Source organism: Eleutherodactylus coqui, chromosome 5, assembly GCF_035609145.1.
Source record: "Eleutherodactylus coqui strain aEleCoq1 chromosome 5, aEleCoq1.hap1, whole genome shotgun sequence".
Taxonomy (NCBI): domain Eukaryota; kingdom Metazoa; phylum Chordata; class Amphibia; order Anura; family Eleutherodactylidae; genus Eleutherodactylus; species Eleutherodactylus coqui.
Genome location: NC_089841.1, coordinates 98,991,378 through 99,018,279, shown reverse-complemented (window position 1 = coordinate 99,018,279; position 26,902 = coordinate 98,991,378). Strand labels below are relative to the sequence as shown.

General features: G+C 44.0%; 1 protein-coding gene across 3 annotated transcripts in view; it reads right to left on the bottom strand.

Moving 5' to 3' along the window:
* ATG10 (autophagy related 10) overlaps nucleotides 1–26,902 on the bottom strand; it is a 131,909-nt gene that overhangs the window by 85,114 nt on the left and 19,893 nt on the right. For all 3 annotated transcript variants that reach the window (XM_066602957.1, XM_066602955.1, XM_066602958.1), the window contains exons 2-3: nucleotides 22,270–22,400; nucleotides 6,222–6,335 (exon numbers count right to left, since the gene is read on the bottom strand). In XM_066602957.1, the coding sequence (XP_066459054.1) occupies nucleotides 6,222–6,335; nucleotides 22,270–22,400 (245 nt within the window). The remainder of the gene's footprint in view (nucleotides 1–6,221; nucleotides 6,336–22,269; nucleotides 22,401–26,902) is intronic.

The window sequence follows — 26,902 nt, the reverse complement described above, 5'->3', positions numbered from 1 at the left end:
ACCACATATTGATGGCAATTCTGCCGCATTTGAAAATTGTTAGTCCTGCGATCGCAATTCTCGGGATGGCAGGAAGATGACAAAGGGATCAGACAAAAAATTAAAGGGGTTCTCTTGGACTATTACTATGGATGACCTATCCTGAGGATAGATCATCAATAGTTGATTGGCTGGGGTCTGCTGCTTGGGATCAGCCATTCGCCAGGTATAGGAGCTGTGCCCAGCACTGTCCGCAATGACGGCGGCTCTTGTAAACAGCTGACTGGTGAGGATCCGCTGCAGTAGACCCCTGCTGATCAACTATTGATGCCCTGAGGATAGGTTTGCAATAGTAAAAGTCCTGGATTAACCCATTTAACTATTGATGACCCATCCTCAGGACAGGTCATCAAAGATGATCAGCAGAGGTTTACCACTTGGGATCTGCAGCGATCAGCTGTTAATGGACCTGCTGTCAGTGTAGGCAGAAGCAGAAGCAGACAACTCTGTCCACAATGGAAGAGCCCAGGTTTGTAATGCATTGAATTCTATGGTAGCCATGCCTGCATTACCAACAGTAATCGGAACAGAGCTGTCAGCTTCTGGCCTTGTCTGCACTGACAGTGAGCCCAATAACAGATAATCAACTATTGATGACCTATCCTGATAAAAGCATCAATAATTAAAGGGGTTGTATAATTGTGAACTATTGACAGTATATCCTCAGGTTCGGCCATTAATAGTGGATCAGTGCAGGTTTGTTGCCCAAAACCCCTGCCATTTAGCTGTTAGCCATGCCAGTGTGTCCGTGCACTGAGCTGATTTCTGACAGCTTCATACCCATTGCAGTGATCAGGATAAATATTACAGGTGAAGTTCCCAATGAAGTAAATGGGTGCAATACCACGCCAGGCCACTGTATTGATAACGGAGCTTTCTGCTTCCTGCAGAAATCAGCTCAGTGCATGCGTGCACAAGCAAGAACAGCTTATTGTCGGTGGTCTCGGGTGAATGACGTGTGCCGATTTACTATTGACGACCTAACCTAAGGATAAGCTAGCAACAGTTTACAACTGCATAACCCTTTTAAGCCTTTTTTTTGCTTTTGGTGACATCCCATCAGATCCACTCACCAGACTCTCTTGCAGTTCCTTCAGTGTATGGATTGCCATTACCAACGTCCCATACCCGGGAGCTGAAAATGCTCCGCCGTACTCTTAGCAGGTGGGCAGGCACTATGAACACCACGTATGGGTACCATAAACTGCTGCGGAACCCAAAATGCAGCGTGTCAACAAACTGAAACGCGTAGGAAACTCACAATCGGTGAGGAGAAGTCATGAAAATTGAAAATAATGCTATCTAGGGAATATTTTAGAGCAAAATGTGATGTGGGCATATCACTATCTAAATCCACATGAGAGTCAAAAAACCCCTTTAAAGGGGTTGTCCCGCGGCAGCAAGTGGGTCTATACACTTCTGTATGGCCATAATAATGCACTTTGTAATGTACATTGTGCATTAATTATGAGCCATACAGAAGTTATAAAAAGTTTTATACTTACCTGCTCCGTTGCTGGCGTCCTCGTTCCCATGGAGCCGACTAATTTTCGCCCTCCGATGGCCAAATTAGCCGCGCTTGCGCAGTCCAGGTCTTCTCCTGTTCTCTATGGGGCTCCGTGTAGCTCCGCCCCGTCACGTGCCGATTCCAGCCAATCAGGAGGCTGGAATCGGCAATGGACCGCACAGAAGAGCTGCGGTCCACGGAGGAAGAGGATGCCGGCGGCCATCTTCACCGGTAAGTATAGAAGTCACCGGAGCGCGGGGATTAAGGTAAGCGCTCCGGTAAGCTTTCTTTAGGTCCCTGCATCGGGGTTGTCTCGCGCCGAACGGGGGGGGGGGGGGGTTGAAAAAAGAAAAAACCCGTTTCGGCGCGGGACAACCCCTTTAAGCAGTAAGGAAGGGAGGTGGTGACAGTTTTTAGGTTTGCTATTCTGTACCACAGTATGTGAATTCAGTAAATATGCATTTAAAGCACAGTCTAAATATTAGTACATCATATCTAAGCAATCTATTTGTAAAGTAGTCTGTGTGCTCCCTTTTATTAATATGGCAGTGCAGACGACACGCCAGCTCTTTATATTTACTAATGGAACACTTATTCTTGGTACAAATCTCTACTTTTATGTTCAGTTCCAGCTAGTGAACAGTTTATTTGTTAGCCATCCATAACAAAACCTATTTCAGTGACACAAATAATCAGCTCTGTAAGGTCACAATGTTACAAAATGCGGATGAAGAAAAACATTTTCAGGAGGTCACAAAAGTCAGCATTTTTAAGCTCTTCCCTCCAGCTCCCTGGTAAATATGCTTTGATTTACTTATTGTTGTCACTGTCAATCAAGCATATTCTTTTGGGGGAATGTAAGAGAATTTGAGGAGAGATCAAAGTCAGAGTCAAAGGGAGATCATTGCTTCCAACCTCAGAGGACAAGTAGAAGAGTAGGGAGGGAAACGACGGCACGTTCACGAATGCAGCGTCTAAGTAATGTTTATACAACAAAACGTGGAAGAGCACGAGCAACGAGCAATTAGGGGCATTGCTGAAAACCGAGGAAAAAAGAAAAAAGCTACACATATCAAGCCGCGTATTGTAGAATTCCTACAAAGCATGCTACGGCCAAATTTAACTACTGATCTAAAGGTGAACAGTTTAACAATTAACCAACAAACATGCCGCCTATTTCTGCTCCTCGCAACATAAAAACGTTTTCCGGTCGCCTTTTTAAATGCCTGAATTAAAGAGACACTAAAGCAAAAGGATCACATAGAGAATAAGAGCAGATGCTGCGTTATAAAGACGAGATGTCTCCCAGAGGCTATGCATTCAAATACTCCTCGGGCCATCATATAAGACGCGTGACAAGAGAGAATGCAACAAGTCTGCACAACACAGGCTGTTTAGTTTAACCCTTTCCAATCCACTGTCTGACGTCTAAAGACATCATGATTTAAGGCTGTACAGCTCCGATGGTGGAAGACGTCCGTCGGGGTTCTCTTACTGTATATTGGCAGCCTCTCTGCTGTCGGAGCCTATCCAATGTGTCACCTCATGCAGGACTGGCTTTAGCCAGCAGATAGCATCATTGTTAATGGCAGAAAAAGAGTAAGCCCCCTAGGAAAACCAGGATACAAATTGGATTGGAAAGGGTTAAAGGCCTGTGTCTACTATTTTACATCTTACTACAAGGACTTTAAACCTATGAAAGACTTAGAGCTTAAAGTGGTTTTCTATACATGGCGAAAACAGCTGACACCTGGGGCAGCGGTCTGGATCGGAGATAACTCCAATCCCAGCTATCATCCCTTCAGATGCCGCAGTCAGTACTGGTATGGCCTGATAGAGGGAGGGAGTTACCTCTGCCTTCCGGAAAAAAAAACAATGAGATTACGGGCTGCCATTTCGGTTAATTTGGCATTGTGAAGGCATGCTGGTTTGCCATAGATTTCTTACTATTAAAGTAACCCTCCACAGCAGCTTCTCTGATTACACGCTGTGTATTAATATGCATCATTAGTCTGAGACTCTACACCTGCTTTGATTAACCAGTTCTGCATACATGAGTAGCACTGGACAGTCAGAGCAGCATGTAGTGTCCTAGACTACTACTGCATACTAATACACAGTGTGCATCAGCTAGTCAGAGAAGTGGTTCGGACATAGTGTGTATTCCTTCCTGACTACAAGTCTAGCAATAATCCCTGGATCAACGACCCTTCTGAAGTTATTAATGACTATAAAATATAACATTGTATCGCTCAAGAAGAGCATCCAGGCCCCTCCTGAACTCTTTTAGTGAGTTCACCATCAGCACGTCCTCAGGCAGAGAGTTCCACAGTCTTACTGCTCTTACAGTAAAGAACCCCCTTCTATGTCGGTGTAGAAACCTTCTTTCCTCTAGACGTAGAGGATGCCCTCTTGTTACCATCGCAGTCCTTGGTATAAACAGATCATGGGAGAGATCCTTGTATTGTCCCCTCATGTATTTATACATAGCTATTTGGTCGCCCCTTAGACATCTTTTTTCTAAACTAAATAACCCAACTTTTGATAACCTCTCTGGTTATTGTAGTCTGCACAATTAATTTACTTTAGTTGTCCAACTTTGTACCCGCTCAAGCTCTCATATATCCTTCTTAAGTACCAGTGCCCAAAACTGTACACAATATTCCATGTGTGGTCTGACTAGTGACTTGTAAAGAGGACGAACAATGTTCTCATCATGTGCCCCTAGTGGTAGGTTGTGCTTCTGGAACTTGTAGTACTCTGGGTTCCAGGAACACATCTGCACAGGTAAGGGTTAATTGAGCTGGCTGGGTGTGGTGGTTCTGGTCAGCGAATCCCCTGGGTTTGGGGGTAGATATATACCCCAGCCCCTCTGCAAGAGGAAGTTGTATTTCCTCAGTCTTGTCTGCCTGTGTTTGTGTCATGTCATCTTGCAACTTTCTGTGTGTTTAAACACTCCTCCAACCTTCTACCCATCTTCTCCCCCAGCACAGCTGTACCCTCCCCACTAAGATGCAGCCTGTCCCTACGGTAGAACCTGTAGCCAACAGCAGTCAGCCCAATTCTCCAGGAACCCAAACAAGTTGTATTGAAAAATACAACTTGTCCTGCAAAAAACAAATTCTCATGTAGATATGTTACCAGAATTGCAGAATGTGACCTGGACACAGGCACATCAATGACCCTTGGTCATGAATGGGTTAAGGTGTAGAGATGAGCGAACGTGTTCGGCTCCGCCCCTTTTCACCCGAGCACCGAACTTTGCGAGCAATTCCGTGCTCGGGCGAAAAAAGTTCGGGGGTCGCCGTGGCAGCGCGGGGGGGTGCGGCGGGGAGTGGGGGGGAGAGGGAGAGAGAGAGGGCTCCCCCCTGTTCCCCGCTGCTGCCGCCCGCGCCGCCGCACCTCCCCCCGCCGCCCGGCGCCGGCCGAATACTTACGCGCGGACACTGAAGTCCTCGGATAAGCCGGTGTCTGGGTGCGTAAGTGTTCGTTAAGAACACGTTCGCTCATCTCTATTAAGGTGTTAAAGGAGATGTCCAGCATTTTTTTTTTTTTTAAAAGGGTCTGTTTATTTTCAAAAAACAGTGCCATTCTTGACCTTTGGTTGTGTCTGGAATTGCAGTTTAGCCCAAAATACTTGGCTACAGATGAGTTGAAATGCCAGGCACTAGTGCAGCGGACAAGAGTGGCATTGTTTCTAAAAAAAATCAAAGATCCTTTATATACAGACATGGACAACCCTTTTTAATACTGATAATAGAAACAGGCTTATATATCTTATCTCTGGCATTCGTTTTTTGTTCTGCTAGATTTCAGAGAGCCACAGGCATTGTCTCCTCTCTGAAGTGCTAATTGAAGGGGAGGGGAAAAGGTGACCCTCATTCTCCAAATAGGTGAGATTCCGATATTGTAGTATATTCTTAAGATATACCATAAATGTCTACGATGGTAATACCCTTGCTGATCCTGGAAGTAGTTCAGTATGGCAATGTGGCCCTTAGACCATTAAAAAAATTGCACCCCTGTTGTAATGTGTGCACTGCTCTTCTGCTCCTTGTCGGTACACTAGAGGAGACAAGCCTGCAAAATGCTCTAGTGTGCACTGTACCCGACCTCTACATGGGGGGTGGGCTGTCCTGACTGGGGAGCTGCTGTCATGTACTTTGGGGGGCTGTGCTGACTGGGGGGTGAAACCTCATGTTTTATGTGTATGTAATTTTGATGTTCATACCCAGTCCTACATGCATGCACAGCAATTCCTTAATCAGTACTGGTATTAGAATTGTTCCATTTAATTCGGATAATCTGCATATATCCAGGAATTGCTGTGCATGATTTGCTTTATGTAAAAAGAGAAGTGTTCTGCTAATCTTTTAGGCTCGATTCCCACCTGCACTATCATTTCCGTTGTTCAGCTCCATTACAGGAGGCAAATATTAAAAATAACTTAAATGCTGGTTCCAGCACATGAGCGCCAGGCACAGTGCCCAACAGACCTCATTGACTTCATAGGGTTCATTGGGTTCCTGTTATGCTATATAGCATTTTTCTGGATGAAGTAGCCCAGCATGCTGCACCATTTTATCCAGGATTTTGCTTGTTGAGCAATAAAACAGATCAATATTCAAATCAAAATTGCGAAATGATAAATAAATAATAATCAATACTAACTCACCTCCAAAATAATGCTGTCGGATTTCTCATCTTCCTGTTCATGCCTCTTCCCTTGATCTGTTCCAATGGCGTTTGCTTGGTAGCAAGTCTTACTCAGATATCCTTCCTCTCCTCCCTGCATCCAAAACGCCAATAACATATAAATAAATGTATATTTTAATATACAGTACAGAGCAATACGTAAGAAAAACCAAAATAAAAGTTGCAAATAAAATACATAATGGAGGAATATTAGGGCATTAGAGATGAGCGAGCATACTCACTAAGGACAATTACTCGATCAAGCATTGCCCTTAGCGACTACCTGCCCGCTCGGAAGAAAAGATTCGGCTGCCGGCGGGGAGCGGCTGTGGAGAGCGTGGAGGAACGGAGGGGAGATCTCTCTCTTCCTCTCTCCCCCTGCTCCCCCCTGCTCATTGCCGCAACTCACCTCTCACCCGCGCCGGCAGCCGAGCGGGGAGATACTCGCTAAGGACAATGCTCGATCGAGTAATTGTCCTTAGCGAGTATGCTCGCTCATCTCTATAGGGCATATGTACCATAGAGGTTGCATGCAGTAACTCTAGGACCCCTGTGGAGAGCTTCTGTAGCCAGCCCAATACCATGTCCTCCTATTGCGGGTGGTCAGGGGGTGTCAGAGTGTCAGTATCAGAAGGGGCATTATTTTAATATCTGCTCTGAGCCCCTTCATTTCATTGTATGCACCTAATCTTAGAATCGATTTTCCGATCATACTGAGTTATAGACTGGCATTGTAGCCGTGCCGCAAAATTACCCACATTGTAGAATATAAAACACACTACTCCAAAAAATTTGAGGAACACTTAAATTACACATTAGCAGAAAATTGGCAGGGTGGTGCAGGGATAGGATCTCACTCCCTAACTACATAAGAAAAAGAATCCAGCACTTAAACAAGTGCGAAGTATATTTATTAATCCATCAGTGAGAAATCACATTGCTCGGTGACAGATTAATAAATATACTTTGCATTTATTCGAGTGCTGGATTCTTTTACTTAAATTGCACATCGGATCTCGATGAACAAAAGATTCAAGTTGAAAATCTTTACTGATATAAATTATGTAATTTGTTAAGAACAAAATGATATATCAGCGGTCAATGGGAACCAAAATAAAAACCAATTGAGTGCGGAATTCAAAATCAGCCACAAAATCAATGTCCTGAATTTCATCACGGCAATTCATAATGTAACCCGGTAGTGTGTATGGCCCCTATATGCATTCCGGACAATGTCTGGAAAGAGATGGTGGATGCTGTCCTGGGGGATATGCTCAGGGCATCAGTGGGCTCCTGGACACTTTGTGTTGCTACTTGGTAGAGTTGGATGCACTGATACAGAATGCCCCAGAGGTTCTCAATAAGATTCAGGTCTGGGGAACATGTTGGCCAGTCAATGGCATCAATGCCTTTGTCATCTAGGAACTGCCTACACACTTTGGCCACATGAGGCCAGGCATTGTCCAGCACCAGGAAGAACCAGACCCACTGCTCCAGTGTAAGGTCTGGCAACTGCACTAAGAATCTCATCCTTATAGCAGTTGGGGTACCATTAGCTATCATGTGGTGGTTTTGCGCCCCTCCAAGGATATGCTTCCCCAGCCATGACTGATTCGCCACCAAACTAGTCATGAAGGATGATATTGCAGGCAGCATAACGTTCAGCACGGCATCACCAGACTCTTTCACATCTGTCACATATGCTCAGTGTGAACCTGCTCTCATCTATGAAGAGAACAGGGTTCCAGTGGCAAACCGGCCAATTCTGCTGTTCTCTTGCAAATGCTAATCAAGGTACATGGTGCTGGTCTGTGAGAACAGGTCCCACTATTGGACATTGGGCCTTTGTGTCACCTTCATTAAGTCTATTTCAGACATTTTGGTCAGATGCTTGAAAAACCAGACACCTGCTGAAGGTCATTTTGTAGGGCTCTGGCAGGGCTCCTACTGTTCCTCCTCGCACAAAGCAGCAGATAGTAGTCCTGATGCTGGGTTGATGCCATTCTACAGCCCTGTCCACCTTCCTACAACCCATGTGCAGCCCATGTCCTGGTATCAGCTCCATGCTCGCAGACTTTGCTGGGACACACAACAAAGCTTCTTGTGATGGTACGTATTGATGTGTCATCCTAGAGGAGCAGGATTACCTGTGCAACCTGATTGGGCTACAGGTACCACTTCATGCTACCAGTAGCGATAAGGACATCAGCAAAATACAAAACCAGAGAAGAATACAGACGGATAAGAAGAGAATAAATGTCTCTCAAAAAAGCATGACATAGTGATCATTGGAGATTTTAACTATCCAGACATTTGTTGGGAATCTTTCTCAGGTAAAAATAATGGGTCCAACTAATTCTTATCCGCTGTTGCTGCCAACTTTATCTACCAAAAGATAGAAAAGAAAACAAGGGGATCTGCTATCTTGGACCTAATTCTTACCAACAGGGAGGGAATGGTTGGGGAAGTAAGGGTGGCTGGGACCCTAGGAGGCAGTGATCTTCAATTTTGGAAAAAAAGGGGAGGAAGACCTGAGGAAACGCAGACCTCAAGGTTGGATTTTAGAAAGGCAGATTTTAATTAACTCAGAAAGAGGGTAGGAAGAATTGATTAAGAATGGTGTTGAGAAGGCTGAACTTTTAAATTCCTATTTTGTATCTGTTTTCTCTCAGAAAGTAGGTGTAACATCAGCTGATCTTCCCTATGCTATTGGGGGAATAAAAGAATGCAGGCTATCTATAAGCAAATAGATCCAGATGAATTACATCCTAGGATACTAAAGGAAGCAGCAGAGGTAATTGCTGAACCAGTCGCCGGAAAATTCCTGGAGAATAGGAGAAGTCCTAGAAGATTGGAAAAGAGCAAATATTGTCCCTATCTTCAGAAAAGGGAAGAAGGTGGATCCAGGAAACTACAGGCCTGTGAGCCTGACCTCTATATTGGGAAAGATCTTTGAAGAAATTATTAAACAGCATGTATGCAAGTAATTGGATAATAATGGAATAATTAACCAGAGCCAATATGGGTTTGAAACAAACAAGTCATGTTAGACAAGTCTAATTTCCTTCCACGGCAGAATCACTGACTGTGTTGATTGGAGATTTGCGGTGGATATAGTAGATCTTGACTTTAGTAAAGCATTTGATAAAGTATCTCATACCATACATATTGAAAAAATAGCCAAATATGGGATTGACAAGGCAACTGCTAGGTGGATTCACAACTGGCTTAGTGATCGTACTCAAAGAGTGGTCATAAATGGCTGCACATCAAGTGGGGTACCACAAGGCTCTGTCCTAGGCCCAGTGTTGTTCAACATTTTTATAAATGATCTGGAGGAGCTAATTGATGGGAAAAATCGATCAAATTTGCTGACAACATAAAGCTAGGAGGGATATCTAATGCTAGAGAGGAGAGAGAGTATTCAAAAAAATCTAGAAAAGCTTGAACAGTGGGTGGCAACTAACAGAATGGTATTTAACAAGAAGAAATACAAAGTCCTACATCTGGGCAAAAAAAATGAAAAAGTGCATACAGAATGGGAGGAATTGGGCTAAGCAGCAGCACATGTGAAAAAGACTTGGGTATACTAATAGATCATAGACTGAACATGAGTCAACAATGTGATGCCGAAAAGGCAAACATAATTCTGGGATGTAGTAAGAGAAGCATAGAGTCTAGATCACGTGAGGTCATTATCCCCCTCTACTCTTCCTTAATCAGACTTCATCTGGAATACTGTGTCCAGTTCTGGGCACCCAACTTTAAAAAAAGACATCGACAAACTGGAGCTAGTTCAGAGAAGCGTTACCAAGATGGTGAGCAGTCTGCAAATCATGTCCTATGAGGAACAGTTAAAGGATCTGGGAATGTTTAGCTTACATAAAAGAAGGCTGAGAGGAGACTTAATAGCTGTCTACAAATAATTGAAGGGCTGTCACAGTGTAGAAGACGAATCAGCCCTATTCTCATTTGTACAAGGAAAGACTAGAAGCAATGGCATTAAACTGAAAGGGAGGAAACACAGATTAGATATTAGAAAAAACTTTCTGACAGTGAGGCTGATCAATGAGAGGTTGTGAGTTCTCCTTCAATGGAAGTGTTCAAACAAAGGCTGGACAAATATCTGTCTGGGATGACTTAGTGAATCCTGCATTGACATTGCGGAAAGGTTGCAGATTCTATGTCATCACTTAGCGACGGTGCAGGAAAAAAAAAAATCTGTACTACGCATGTGCAACGGCGAGACATCCGCAGTACAGAAAATACAGGTACCCGCAGACGCCAGCTGGGCACAGAGTCGGATTACACTGCAGGCTCCTGCATGCAGAATCCGACCTGTATCCGATGGCAACATTTCTCTTCTGCAAAACATAGGCAGAGAAAAGCTGATTATGGCCAGCGTCTGGACTCATCATAGTAACTGAACAAACAAGTCCAGGTGGCGGTTGCAATTAGCGTAGCTCCATCTGTGTTTTTGTGGTTTACGTTAAAAACAAAATCAGAAATGCAGACTGATGACAGAGCCTCCAATGCAAATTGTGAAGCTTATAAAGTACTGCCTCAGTTAATGCAGACTATCATAATGCGTAATCTTAGATGCCTCCAACATTTTTTGGAAAAAGGATGAGGGTGGTTTCATGAGAGCTGCGCCTGCAGTTACAAGCGCCAGTTGCTACACCGGGGTTGGAGCAGCAGCTTCTGCTCTGGCCCCTATGTATTACACTGCTGACTGCAGGCGCCCAATCAGCTGATTGGCCAGAGCCCTGAGCGGTGGACCCCAGCTGATCAACTATTGATAGCCTATCATGAGGATAGGTCATCAATAGTGTTTCTGCATGGAAACCCCTTTAAGAATATTAGAAGCGGTGTGACCTATACGAATGCCTGCAGGAACTTCTATTCAGAAGAGAATACACTATTTCATATACAAAAAAAAAGCACAAAACCGGTCTGCTAATATTTTGGTTGGATGACTCAACTTTTTCAGTTCTTCTTTACTGAAGACTTAAGGTATTTCATTTTCTAAAGTCTTGTTGAATACTGACCAACCTACAGAAAACACGTCTTTTATCGTTACGAGGTTTTACAACAAAATGTCACATGCAACAAATATCATTGAAACGCAAGTAAGTAATTCATTTAATTAGATAATATTATTTATTCAAATAAAGGTCATAAAAAGCCACAGAAGATAAAACAGCAAAACATCTTGATGACTGGAGCCAATATGTTCCAAAACAGTCTAAGAAATCAAAACACATTACAACTGGCTTGCCTTAGAGTTAAAGTGGTATTCCCATCTCATAAAGTGATGGCATATCACTTTATGATCTGTGAGAGTCCAACTTCTGGGATCCCCACCTCTCCCAAGAATGAAGGGGCCACATTGCTAGTTTACCGTTTTTTCCATGCATAGTGGCACTCCCCACCATCTTGCTGTGACGGGAACTGCAGTAGTCCCCCTTCATGTTCAGGCTCATTGGGGTCCCAGAGGTTGGCTCCCCACTGATAATAAAGTATTTGTATACCCTAGGAATTTGCCTTGACTTTATGAGATGGGAATAATCCTTTATTAGTCATAAAAGTATTAGTACAGTCACCAGGACTGCTGGTGCCCTGCTCTTTGCAATGCATTTACAGGCGGGGTAAGGGGGCAGAGGAAGTCCTGAGCCAGTTATCTTGCCACTACTATACTTGATGGGACTTCCATGCTACCTTGCATAGCCCTGCTCCAATCAACTGCATGGCAACATATGAATGCCCAACCTTCTGTTGCATATAGTAACTAGCAGTGTTCCCATGTCCCTGTTACTAGAGAAGCCAAATGCCTAACAACAGGCAATGGATTACAAAGTTGCTGGAAGGGAAACTCCTAGTGGCAGGCAGCTCAAACTTGATTGTCAGTGACAAAATAAAAAATAATTAATGCAGACACTGTATAGTACAAGATAGGCTGTTAAATAAGTATAGGCTGTGTGAAAAGTTAGTGTCTATTTAAGTTGTCCACCCTATAATAACGAGATGACTCAGCTCAGACTATGCAAATAGACAAGTTAGCTGCAGAAAAATATATATTTTTCTGATACAGCCTGATTTGGATAATATGTAATTTTCTGATAATATTCCTTTCCCTGATGTTCTGTTTAAGTTCTTTACAAATCTATTACAGTACAATCTGTAATGTAGAGCTATATGAAACTACCGCATGGGAACCTGTGCCACACGTACCGATGATGTCATCGGTATATTATTAACCTAAATTCTGATGGACTGCGAATAAGAAGACAAAATAGTCAGTTTTTGCCAAAACTAAACTGTCAGACTGCTCTGAAACGTTCCTCTGTTCTTCTATTCATAATTTACTAATAGCAAATTGCATATTAATAATGACGGCGCACGACATGCAGCAATACAAACATATCCGGTGTATTAAGATGCCGTTAGATGGAAGTCTGTCCTGTCATTGTGAAGCATTGATTTAACATTTTCAGACTGAAAATTTCATGCACTTTAGCCTCTAACCGGCTATTTCAGACAATATTTACGGCTAGGACTGGTCAAGTCAGAGTTGCCATGGCAGCCAGTTTTCCAGGACATTGCAGCAGAATGGTTAAGCAGAAAGCGGCACATAACTCAAAGACTTTCCTTTGTAGAGTAATAACTATTAATGATTCATTTAATACGAATTGTTCTACAATCAACTATTATACAATAGCCGTCAGATTTATCAGACGGTCTAAGGTAGAGTTAAACTATGACCCGATAATCCATCCAATCTGGTAGTCCAGTCATTTACAGAACTTAATACCACAAGACCAGAGACTATTAAAAACTGGGGACCTGCATATTCCATGTTGGCACGGGTTTATTTTGGGCATCATATTCATTTAAAGGAGATGTCCCGAGGCAGCAAGTGGGGTTATACACTTCTGTATGGCCATAATAATGCACTTTGTAATATACATTGTGCATTAATTATGAGCCATACAGAAGTTATAAAAAGTTTTTTACTTACCTGCTCCGTTGCTAGCGTCCTGGTCTCCATGGTGCCGACTAATTTTTGGCCTCCGATGGCCAAATTAGCCGCGCTTGCGCAGTCCGGGTCTTCTGCTGTTCTCTATGGGGCTCCGTGTAGCTCCGTGTAGCTCCGCCCCGTCACGTGCCGATTCCAGCCAATCAGGAGGCTGGAATCGGCAGTGGACCGCACAGAAGAGCTGCGGTCCACGAAGATAGAGGATCCCGGCGGCCATCTTCAGCGGTAAGTATTGAAGTCACCGGACCGCCGGGATTCAGGTAAGCGCTGTGCGGGTGGTTTTTTTAACCCCTGCATCGGGGTTGTCTCGCGCCGAACGGGGGGGGGGTTTAAAAAAAAAAAAACCCGTTTCGGCGCGGGACATCTCCTTTAATTTTCATTAGGTTCTCTGTCTTCCGAGAAGATTTCTAGGCTACAATTTATGTTTATTTTTAAACACCGTATTATTTTAGGTCCAAACATTTTATATTAACCCCCTGGAGGACGCAGGCAATTTTATTGATTTTTTTAATTTTTTTCATCTTCACCTTCCAAGAGTCATAATTTTTTTATTTTTCCATCAACATATTAGGACTTGTTGTTTGTGGGAAAAGTTGTAATTTTTAATAAGTTAATTTATCATATAATTGACTGAAAAACTCTAAAAAAATGGGGTAAAACGAAAAAAATGAATTGCGTCATTTTTGTGGGGTTTTTTTATACCATGCACTGTGCAATGAAAATGACATTAACTGTATTATGTTGGTCAGTACAATTATAATTGATGCAGATTCAGTTTCACTACTTTTGAAAAATAAAGTAATTAAAAAAAAACTTTTTGACTTTTCTTTTAATTGAGCTATGTGATGCCTGTTTTTTGAGCAGCCACCAGGAGACAGAGAAATCTCCTTCCCTGTGTCTAACCACTTAGATGCCACAGTCAGCATGGACTGTGGCATCTAAATGATCAAATGTTTGGGATCAGAGTTGCTGCTGTGGCCAAATGTTAGCTGTATAAAACAGTAGGCTCCATACTCCTGCTCACTGTCTATACTCAGACCAATGACAGAAGAAGTCTCCAAATTGCTTTCCTCTGCTCACCCCACCACCTGCGCTAGCGACACTCTTCCCTCACACCTCCTCTGGTCCCTCTCCCCAGTGGCTATCTCCCATCTCACCACTATATTCAACCTCTCTCTGACCTATGGCATCTTTCTCTCTTCCTTCAAACATGCCATCATATCCCCACTGATAAAAAGCCGACTCTTGACGTGACTGATGCTGCCAACTACCGACCCATCTCTAATCTTCCCTTCATCTCCAAACTATTGGAACGCCTAGTTTACTCCCATCTGTAAGCTATCAGAAAACGCTCTTCTCGACCCCCTACAGTCCGGCTTCTGACCCCTACAATCGACAGAAACTGCCCTTACAAGGGTGTAAAAAACATCCTCCTGACAGCCAAATCGAGGGCTGATTACTCCCTACTGATCCTCCTCGACCTCTTCGCAGCATTCGACACTGTTGACCGCAAACTCCTCCTCAGTATGCTTTGCTCCATCGGCCTAAAGGACACTGCTCTCTCCTGGTTCTCCTCCTACCTATCTGACTGCTCATTCAGCATCTCCTTTGCTAGCTCTAACTCCCCTCCTCTTCCCCTTGCTATTGGGGTCCCCTATGGCTCGGTCCTCGGCCCCCTCCTTTTCTCTATCTACACAGCCCCTATTGGACAAACCATCAGGAGATTTGGCCGACACCCAGCTATACACCTCTTCCAGTGATATCTCTGCACCTTTCATCCAAAACATCACCGACTGTCTGTCCGCTGTCTCTAACACTATGTCCTCTCTCTACCTGAGACTAAACCTCTCTAAAACTGACCTTCTCCTGTTTCCGCCCTCTACTAACCAACTTATCCTGACATCTCCATCTCAGTATGTGGCACCTCCATAACTGCCAGACAGCACGCCCGCTGCATTGGGGTCATATTCGATGCCGATCTCTCCTTCACCCCCTACATCCAATCTCTTGCCCGAACATGTCAGCTAAACCTCAAGAACATCTCAAGAATCGTCTCTTTTCTCACTGCGGACATGCTAAAAACGCTCACTGTTGCCCTCATCCACTCTCGGCTCGATGATTGCAACTCATTGCTGATCAACCTCCCCCGAGCTAGACTCTACCCTCTTCAATCCATCCTTAATGCGGCAGCCAGGCACATCTTCCTGTCCAGCTGCTACTCGGACGCCTCTGCCCTGTGCCAGTCACTGCACTGGCTGCCTGTTAAGTACAGAATTCAATTTAAACTTACTACCTTCATCCACAAAGCCCTCCACAGTGCAGCACCGCCATACATTGCCTCCCTCATCTCAATCCATCACCCAGCCTGGGCTCTCCGCTCTGCTAACGAAACCAGACTGACTGCCCCTTTAATTGGAACCTTTTATTCCCGCCTCCAAGACTTCTCCAGAGCAGCACCAGTCCTCCAGAACACACTACCAAAGGCTATCCGGGCAATCCATGACTCACAAAACTTCAGGCGTGCTCTAAAAACGTACGTCTTCAGGGAGGCATACCAAATCTCCTAAACCAAATCCCTCTGTATGCCGCCTAATAACATTGTCCCTGACCTATTGACTGCAATCCCTGCTAGCCACCATCAACTGCTCCCTGCAGTCATACCGATTCTGCCGTCACACGGCTTAATGTCTGCCTATTGTTTTGGGTATAGCATCCCTCACTCTCCACCTCCCTATACCGGGCACATCTCCAGCCCTTTACCTTCTGTATCACCCCATTACTTGTAGTATGTAAGCGCGTTGGAGCAGGACCCTCACCCCTATTGTTTCCATCAAGAAATTATTACATGTAACCGTGGTTCTGAAATTTTTGTACTTTTGTCTCTCTGTATTTCCCCATCTATGTAAGCGCTGTGGAATATGTTGGCGCTATACAAATAAAGATTATTATAATTATGTAAACCCTGCGCACAGCTGATTTATACACGCCTTGTAAAAAAAACTCAAGCACCTAGAAGGAGGTGTTGTTTTGCTGCAAAACTCAGCATGCAGTTACATCTTAGGCAGATATTCAAATGACTACAGTTGTGGTGTGATTAGATGAACGGTCTTGCAACCTGAGGCCCTAAAAGTGGTTCAACCCTTAGTCTATAAAAAGCTCTCAGAGCCTATTTGTGTATGGAGGACCTTTTTTGACTTGTGGAGAGTTTGTTGACCATTATATGCCTTTAAGACGCAAGTGAAGAGATTTTACCCAGTTAACAGAGCTTGGGAAGGGGGCGCATTATGGGAATGCAAGAAGTTGGATGGTCATAGCGACAAACTGCCTGCCACCTGGGCCTTTCTGACCAGACAGTTAGGAGGTGTTGAGACCAGTGGATGCATGAGGCACTCACAGGGTGACCGTGCTCAGAATGCCCTCAATAGACCACCAGTAAATAGTCTGATCATGAGCAGCTTCAAGTGGCACCATCGTTTTTGGCCTCTAGGTCTGTCAGAACCATTTCCAGGTGCTTGCCTGAAAGATATTTGGTCTCATGGTGCCCAATATGTGTTCTGCCTTTAACAGCCACCCACTGTCACTTCCGTTTGCAATGCTGTGCTGAATGATGAAACTGGACTCCTACGGAGTGGAACGGGGTTGTCTTCAGTGATTAATTAAAGTGTAGTTTGGGCACTGATGACAGACGTGTTTGTGTCTGGAGATCTAGGGGTCAGTGCCTCAATCCTGCCTTTGCTGTGGAGTGGCATCCTGCCCCTACTGCTGGTATGAAGGTCATGTGGGGAAAAAGAACCAATTACATATGATAGTCAGTCATTCTTAATAGTCGTACAAAGGACAATGACAGCTCAGCGATATATTCAGGACATCCAGCAGCCAGATAAGTTCCTCTTATGGTGGCTTCCAAGAGGCATTTTCCAGCAGGATAATGGTCGGCCGCACACACAAGGGTGTCACCGGGTCTCTAATAGAACATGTATGGGACCATCTGGGATGGCAACTTTGACAGCCTTTGAGTTTGCATGATCTAAAGGCTCAGTTACAGCTAATGTGTTCTGATATCCCACAGGATACCATGCTTGCCCGTATCATATCTTGTATACAAGCTAGAGGCGGTACAACAGGGAACTAGAGCCTCCATGCCCACCCATATCACATCTTGTATCCAAGTTAGATGTGGCCCAACACGGTACTAGAGCCTCCATGTCGTCCGTATCATATGTTGCATCCAAGGTAAAGGCAGTACAACAGGGTACAAGAGCCTCCATGCTGTCTGTATCACATCTTGTACCCAAGCTAGAGGCGGTATAACAGGGTACTAGAGCTTCCATGCCGTCTGTATCACATCTTGTATCCAAGCTAAGGGCGGTACAACAGGGTACTAGAGCTTCCATGCCGTCTGTATCACATCTTGTATCAAAGCTAGAGGCAGCCCAACAGGGTACTAGAGTCTCCATGCCCACCCGTATCACATCTTGTATCCAAGCTAGAGGGAGCCTATCGGTGTACTAGACCTCCATGCCCACCTGTATCACATCTTGCATCCAAACTAGAGGTGGTACCACAGGGTACTAGAACCTCCATGCTTGCCTGTATCTCATCTTGTATCCAAGCTAAAGAACTTTACCTTCACACACAGTACTCCTTTCATTTCCTGATGTCTGCTCTCCCCCTATTACGCCAGTGACATTAAAGCGTATTCCGGCCCCATTTGTCCGTCCATAATATGGATGGGTGTCCCGGACTGACTGTGGGTATCATGACCCAAACCAAATTCCGATGGTGCTCAGAGTTCAGATCAGGAGACCCATGGTCAGGCCGGGACACCCATCCATATTACAGATGCATAAATGTCAGCGGCTTTACTCACATCACTTCAATTAGCAATTGCAGCGCTTTGATAATAGATGTGTATGAGAGTAATGCTAAAACTTTCCTTTAACACAAATCTGTTTATATGACAAGGATTGTGAATAACACTTTGTAACAAATTGTAGACTTTTCAGAAATGTAACCATGGAGAGATGGAAAATAAAGAAGTTCACATCCAAAATTTATTGCCGAAAAACAAAATCTGTAGTTGTTGCTGGGCGCTCATGTTAAACAAGCTCATTCAAACAGAAAATTAAAGCTGGTTGTTAAAGGTAACCTGTCAGCAGATTCATGCTGCCCTAACCACGGGTAGCATGAAATACCGGCAGGCTCCCTCATTACAGTGAACTATGTTTTAGCTCTGAAATGCTGTGGCATTTCCAAGAAAACATAGGGGCACAATTATCTAAGACCAGTGCTTCATTCGCTGGTCTACGAGAAGTGCCACTGCGGTAAGATGCGCCAAATGTATTGAGAAGTAAGCCTTTTAATACATTTGGCACATCTCCGGATATCCATGAGCCACAATCTGAAATCTACATCAGCTACAAGCTGGCAGAGATTTCGGCTATAGTTTACATCAGGGATTCTGAACTCTGGGCCTTTACATGGGATAATGTGCAAATATACAATATCTTACAGTAGATCAGTAATTTACAGAAATGGAGGACAGTAATGCAGTTAGCTGACACCTTAGGATGGTTGTAGATCACCATAATGTGGATTCATCTTGAACAGTAACTATCATATACATTTTTCCATAAATCAATAGTACAAGTGAAGGTAAAAAACTTTGTAAAGGCCCTCTTAGGTGGGCTAATGATCGTTATGGACAATCGTTTAACTGATCATCGACCAGTCTTAATATGCCCACACCCGTTGACAAATGAGTAAACCGCAGTTTGCCAGCTGATTGGATAATTTAAGTGGGCATAAAAATGCTCACTCATTGGCAGCACATCTCTCTGTGTAAACAGGGGATATGCTGCCAACAAATGTTATCTGTATGGAGACCAATGATTGTATTAACGACCGCTCATCTCTATACTACCGATCCTCTGCTACATATAAACGGCAGTAAGGAGTGCCAATCAAAAGGGCCTTCCTGTTGTATATCTTATTACAGAAAATCACTTTTTCTCGGCTTATCCTTCACTGATCAATCCAATTCATTGATACAATCCATACACAGCAATCTGTATACTGAGAGATCAGATTACAGCTGCTGCCCATAGAAGCCTAAGGGAGACAAAGGCAGAAAACACAACAACTCTGCTGCTGCTTCTAATGACTCAAGCCAGTGTTGGATTAACAGCAACAGTGCTCAGAGGCAGAATGGGGATTAGTTCTTTCAGCAGAAATTCTGGAAGGCCAGTTGGGTTACATGGTGGCAGGGCTGGATTAAAGGGATGGAATCTGGGGACTTCCACAACTAGAGAAAAAGTAAGGGCTTGGACCTGTTGCGCTGGCTGGAGAAAAGCTACATGTCAATGTAAGTTTGAGCAAGATGGCAATGGACACAACATCCTCTCTTCCATCCACACTCAGCAGAATGATGAGATTCTTCTAGCTCTGCGTTGCTGCTTGGGCGGACGTGGTGACCTCTAGTTTGGTGTCACCAGTGGGCAATTAGCGAATCAGTAATCAGGAGCTGAGAAACTCAGTCTGTGGTCTCAATTACATAGTGGCGTTGGTTTGTTCACTATCTCAGTGCCAAGCATCACCAGGGTACAACACTGTCAATGCACAACACTCCAAATACTGACAGCTAGTAAAGGGAGGAGAGACAAGGAGACACAAACGGCTCTGTCTGTGAGCCAATATATTACTCAAGACAACCCCCTTCCCTATGCCCTATTAGAACTTATGGAGGTCATAGAGGAAGATGCCTTCTGAGAAGACAACTGTCATGCATTGTAATGCTACCTACTATATACACTATTAATTCACTTTATATTTCAACCCATTTTAATTGTTACATACTTAAAGGAAAAGGATCACCTATATTTTTTTACTAATTAAAACCAGATAGGGAAGCATTTTCAATTTTTCTCATCTTTTTATTTTCTGATTCTAGATTTTCATCCGAATCGTTAAATTGATATTAGCTCCACTCCTGTTAATAGCATGGCTGGAAAAGGCCGGAGAGCGGGATGGTGCAGGTGATGGCTAGAGAGTTAGCTCTTATGTGTGAAGGTGCTGCTGAAGTGAAAGGTCAGGAAAATGCTCATCTACAAATCTTCTGCAGGTTTCTATACTATGGTTTTGGCTTTTTGTGTAGATTATAGCAGCAGCCAGAACTTTTATACAGATCGGGTCATGCTTCAGGCAAACCGTTACCGCATTAAACCCCATAATCTGCAGATGGCAATGCTTGCAGACGTGGAATTAGACAAACTGTTAAAAAATGGGAGATGTGCCAATCTCCCAACAGGAAAGTCTCTGCCGACCTCCAAAAACCTCTCTCATAAACCCAAAGGCCATTTTAGGGTCACCCATAAGTGCAGAAAACAGACAAATTAACTAGAAGGAAAATAACTGTACATGAGCCAGGGGTGAAGAGGCACACAGCAAAGACTAAAATGGTGGCATTCTTCTATATTTGCTAAATGGGTAATCCCATCTCACCAATCATGGCTGAGATGGCAATACTGCTCTGTATGCAGTGGCGAGACGTACAGGAACAGCCTAGCAGACTGTACTAAGTCGAAATAATGATAGAAGTGAATGATATCAAGGAAACAGCATAATGAGCAAAGCTGTATTCAGAATTCTCATTCACCTGTACAGAAGTTATGGAAACGGCTAACACAGCCCTGCTCAGCTGTTTGCATACAAAGATTGTGGTCATGATTAGCAGAAATGGGAATACCCCTGTAAAATATAGAAATTGCAATGCCAACAGGGCTGGGGGATTAATTGAATTAACTTAGCACCTCGATGCATTACAATTCTCATTAATGTCAGAATCTTAAAATCAACTTTAGATCCACCCCCACCGTAGCAGATTTTCATCATGAGTTTCAGCAGACACGTACTTAGTGCCAGCTCCATTCTGCTCTCTAGAAAATCATCCCCTGCCCAGTAATAGCACCCACATGTGAAAGTATACCAACCTACGGCCACTCACTCCCCATGCCACAGTGGAGCACCGTCCTTCTCGAAGGGCAGTTGCCGGCATTAAGGGGTTGTCCGGTTACTAAGATTAGTGCCAAAAGAGTGAAAACAATACAGGGTACTTACCCATCCTCAGTCCTGGCGATCCACCACTGCAGCCCCGCGATTCCTCTAGTCTCTGTTGACAGTGAAAGTCAGGTGACTGCTACTATCAACCTGACTTCAGCTGGATCACCTTTGTTTCATTGCTTCAGTCATTTGGCACTAATTTTGAAATATGACTTCATAACCAGACAACCCCTTTATTGTGTTTAATGCCAGCAACATGGGGAGCGAGCAGAGTCCCTCCAACCCAAGCTGGCATTAGTAAGTTGAGAGCTTTTAGCTGGTACTTGAATTACCAGTAGCCCAACCTGCCCAATCAGCAAGCTATTCCCATCCTGTCAATAGGGGATTACTTCCTTTTGCAGAACAACCCCTTTAAGAAACTGTTGTGCGTGCGTTTCCGTTATGTAATAAAAAAAAACTTGTCTTGGCATTATTTTAGAAAATAGAGATTAACATCGAGAAAAATTTTAAAAAAAGATTTTAGTTTTAGGCCAAATTACCCAGCCCTATGGAACCACCAACTGGAGGTTTCAATGCAGATGTGAAACCACTAGAGATGAGCGAGCACCCAAATGCTCGGGTCCGCGTTATTTGAGTCGAGCTTTTTGTAAAATTCGAGAGCTCTACTCGAGTAACGAACCCCATTGACTACAATGGGAGACTTGAGCATTTTTGTATGTGGGACGCTGGGTCCCGAGCTGCTTTTTTTTCTCTCTCTCTCTCCCTCTCTGTCTCTTCCTCTCTCTCTCCTATTCAGAAAATCTGTTACCCACTGAGCACTTATACAAAAATGTTCCAAGATTAAAATTAAATTCTCTTTGTACAGTTATTTCACTGAGTTCTAGCAAGCATATCATATTATATTATGTGTAGCAGAGACTCGGACTGACGATACCTGAACATCTCTCCACTCCCAGCCGTCCCCAATAGCTTGAGAGTGTTTCAAAAATTCCAAGCAGAAGTGTTTAAATTTCTCTTCTCCCAGAATCACGTTCTTGCTGCTTTCCGAATCCATTTTGTAGAAACCTACATGCACAGAAAAAGAAAACAGATAATGGAAAACAAGTTTAGGTTCAAGAACTAGTCTGCTTTGGTTACAGAACATTTTCCAGTCCCCCCTCTTTTTTTGTTTTTAGAAAACCCACAGAAAGACTTTACAGTATGGAATTTCCTATGTCAAACCGTAAATGACAACATCTGGAATCAGATTCTTAAAAAGCGAAAACATTGCTTTTCTTTCAAATTTTACATTGTTGCAAGATTACACTGACAAAAAAAATCGTTCTGCTGAAGAAACACAACAGAAAATACTTGGATGTAAATGTATCTTCATCAATGATTCTGTAACTAGTGAGAGCTCAGCTCATCATACAATAATTTCAGGGCCAAAAGATAAACTAATGTAGATTTAAGGGACTAGACCTCGAGACCCAGAAGACATCTACATCCAGGGCAGCGGCATTCAAAAGGATTGGTGCAAAAGTAAAGCTGAATTATTCAACAGCCAGAATGGCAAGTGAAGCTAGGAGAACTCTACAAGCTTCTAATGCACATTACAGATGGCCATCATCAAGTTTACCATTCATATAAAGCCATTTGAACAGATATCCTTACATACTGCCAGGGTTTTGTCATGTTAGAATATCTGACAAAGATGAATCACTTTGTTTATGGTTTTTCCATCATAGGGTGGAAAAATTAAAAAACAAAATAATGTGGTTGCATAGATATGTTCATCATTAAGCTAATACTTTGTTGATGTGCCCTTTTACTTTATAATAGAAGTCATTTTGTCGGGTATGTTGTCTACCAGCATGGCACATCTTGACTTGGCAATCTTTTCTCACTCTTCCTTGCAAAAGACCTCCAAAACTGTCAGATTGCGAGGACATCTCATATGTAGCACCCTCTTCAGGTCAACCCACAGATTTTCAATGGGATTCAGGTCTGGGCTCTGGCTGGGCCATTCCAAAATGTGATCTTTTTTTGGCAAAGCCATTCTTTTGTTAATTTGGAAGTATGCTTTGGGTCGTCGTCCTGAAAGGTGAAATTTCTCTTGTTAGCGGAGGCTTAAAAGGTTTTTTGCCAAGATTGACTGATATCTGGAACTGTTCATAATTTCCTCCACCTTGACTAAAGCCCCAGTCCAGCAGCAGAAAAACAGGCCAAAGCATAATGCTGCCTTCACCATCTTCACTGTGGGTATGGTGTTCTTTTGGTGATGCACAGTGTTAGCATTGTACCAGATATACCTTTTGGAATTATGGCCAAAAAGTTGCACCTTGGTCTCATCAGGCCATAACACCTTCTCCCACATACTTTTCACAAGACTTGATGTAGGTTTTGGCAAAACATAGTTGGGCTTGGATGTTTTTCTTTGTTAGAAAAGGCTTCCGTCTTGCCATTCTATCCCACAGCCCAGACATATGAAGAATACAGGAGATGGTGGTCACATGTACCACAGAACCAGTACTTGCCAGAGACTTCTGCAGCTCCTTGTTGCTGTAGGCTCTTGGCATCCTCGAAGACCAATTTTCTTCTGGTTTTTCATCAGTTTTTGAGGGACATCCAGTTCTTGGTAATGTCACTATTGTGCCAAACATAATCCACTTCCTGATGACCGTCTGCACTGTGTTCCATGGTATATGTAATGTCTTGGAGATGTCTTGTTCCCCTTCTCCTGACTGACACCTTTCAGCGATCAGATTCCTTTGATGTGTTGTAAGCTCTTTATGGCTTTTGCTGAAAAATGTCACTAAAAAAATGTCAGGAAAATCCTCCTAGAAGAGTCGAACTTTATATGGGGGAAATCAGAATCACTTTACATAATGGCAGCGGAGTACTGACTGTTACTTAAAGGGGTGGTCTCGCGAAACCAAGTGGGGTTATACACTTCCGTATGGCCATATTAATGCACTTTGTAATATACATCGTGCATTAAATATGAGCCATACAGAAGTTATTCACTTACCTGCTCCATTGCTAGCGTCCTCGTCTCCATGGTTCCGTCTAAATTCGCCGGCAGCTTGCTTTTTTAGACACGCTTGCGCAGTCCGGTCTTCTCTATTCAGCACGAGCCGCTTCAGTGTGCTCCCCGCTACAGCTCTTCTGCGCATGCGCAGACGAGCTGTCACTGCTCGGGAGCGCGCTGCAGCGGCCATTCTGCACCTTCCTCTGTTAGAGGAAGGTGCAGAAACTGGAGCTGCCCAGCGGAGAAGCCCAGCCCAGCAGCCCCGAGAAGCCTCCCAGGTAAGTGATGGGTCGGGGGGGAACTAGCGCTGCGCCGGGGGAACTAGCGCTAGGCCGGGGGGGGCTGCCGCTAGGCCGGGGGGGCTGTCGCTAGGCCGGGGGGGGCTGTCGCTAGGCCGGGGGGGGCTGCCGCTAGGCCGGGGGGGTGTCGCTAGGCCGGGGGGGGCTGCCGCTAGGCCGGGGGGGGCTGCCGCTAGGCCGGGGGGGGCTGCCGCTAGGCTGGGGGGGTGTCGCTAGGCCGGGGGGGCTGCCGCTAGGCCGGGGGGGTGTCGCTAGGCCGGGGGGGGCTGCCGCTAGGCCGGGGGAACTAGCGCTGGGCTCCGGGGCCTTCACCTGGGCTGAGGGTCTAGCGCTGGGGAGCCGGGGGCTAGCGCCTTACCTGCTGCCTGGCGGTGGGCGTCTGGTCGGCGGCTGCGGGGCGTCTGGTCGGCGGCTGCGATGCGTCCGGTTGCCATGGAGACACAGCTGGCGGCGTCTCGGGAGCGCGCACGTCGTGCTGCAGCGAGCGACGGGGAAAGAGCCGGCGGCCATCTTGAGAAAACTTTTATAAGTTGCTGAAACGCTGGAACGGTAAGTACGAACCAGCTAGAAATGTCATTTACAGGGGGGCTTAGTAATGTGTACTTAATGGGGGGGACTGGGCAAAAAAAAAATTTAACTGCTTCCTCGAGACATCTCCTTTAATATGAGTTTAAATGTGATTGGCTAATTCTGAACACAACCCCATCCCCAAATATAACAGGAGGGTTTACACTTATGCAACTGCATTATTTTAGTTTTAGTTTTAGTTTTCCACCCTAAAAGATTTCAGTTTGTTTTTCACTGGAATTGTGCATATGGAGTGAAGAATAAGGAAAAAGGGTAAAGCGACCTTGCAGCAGTGTTTGATGACCTGAAAATATCACTAGCGAACCGTAAGGGGTCAAAGATTAGGACTGTGAATTTGTGCGAAGGTGCTGCCATTGAGATTAATGCCTATTGAAACTGGGCATGGAAGATGTGGAATGAAAAAGGGAAAACAATGGTGTAGGGCAAAATCCTCCAAAACATACTGGACAAGAATTAAAAATTTAACTCCATTTATCAGATAAAATCTAAAGCTAGCAACAAAAAATATGTTTTGAGCTATAGAGCCTCTTCCTTAGTATAGCTAGGGTTATGCACTAATAAATGTGGAGCAAGGATAAAATACGTAAAATGCACAAACATAATAAAAGTACGCGGGGGAGAGAGAAAAAAATAAAAACAAAATAAAAATCACAAATTAGAATGAAAATGATAACATAAAATAACAAAAAATGATGGTAATACAAATTAAGGCAAAATATGTTTCAAAACAATACTACTAATAAGAAATTGCTTATTAGGGAATATTCAAAAGCAGCAGATGCATTGCAGAAAATTCTGCAACTGAAAATTCATTCCATACAAATTTTATTTGCCCCATAGACCACTTGCCAATTATTTTTGTTTTCCATAGACCCCCTGCCAGCCTAATATTAAATTTTCCTTAACTTATTAAAGTCAAATGGGTTTTTCACAGCTGACACAGAGCTGCTCACTTAGATACGTTTTTTTGTAGAGTAAAAAAAGAAAAACCTGTACAATTTTTATTCAGATCTTTATTGAAAAGACACAAAATGCAAGTAAGTATTTGGATTTGGGATGAAACAAATCAAAACCTAGTAAAATTCTTACATATAAGGGGGCCTAACCACTAGCGATATGTTTTCTTGCCATGCGAGAGCAAGTGAAAATGCGTAATTATGAAACCAATGATTTTCAATGGTTTCATCCTCATTCGTGATTTTTTACGGAAGCCTCGCAGCAATAAGAAAAATCTGCTCATTGTTTTTAATGGGGCCGGCGTCAGAAGCGCTAGCCCCATTAAAAGCATAAGGAGTATATTGCAAACTTCTGTCACAGCTATGGCAGGGAATTCCTTCATCCCCGCGGGGATGAAGGAATTCTCTGCCACAACTGTCACAGCTGTGGCAGAAGTCTGCAATGCTATCCCATTGCTTTCAATGGAGCCTGGCGCTGCTGCGGCCCCATTGAAAGCAATGGATTGCAAGCAACCCCTGCAGTGATGATTTTCAAGGAAGGGCTTGAAATATAAGCCCTTTCCTGAAAATCAGTCCTAGCTGTAAAAAAAAGTTTTAAAAAATTAAAACATTTACTCACCTAGAAGAGCAGTTCGGCTCTTCTCTCCAGCCCCGGCAGTCATCTTCTGTCTTCTGGAGGCCAGGGATTGAAAAATCCCCACCCCCAGAAAGTGC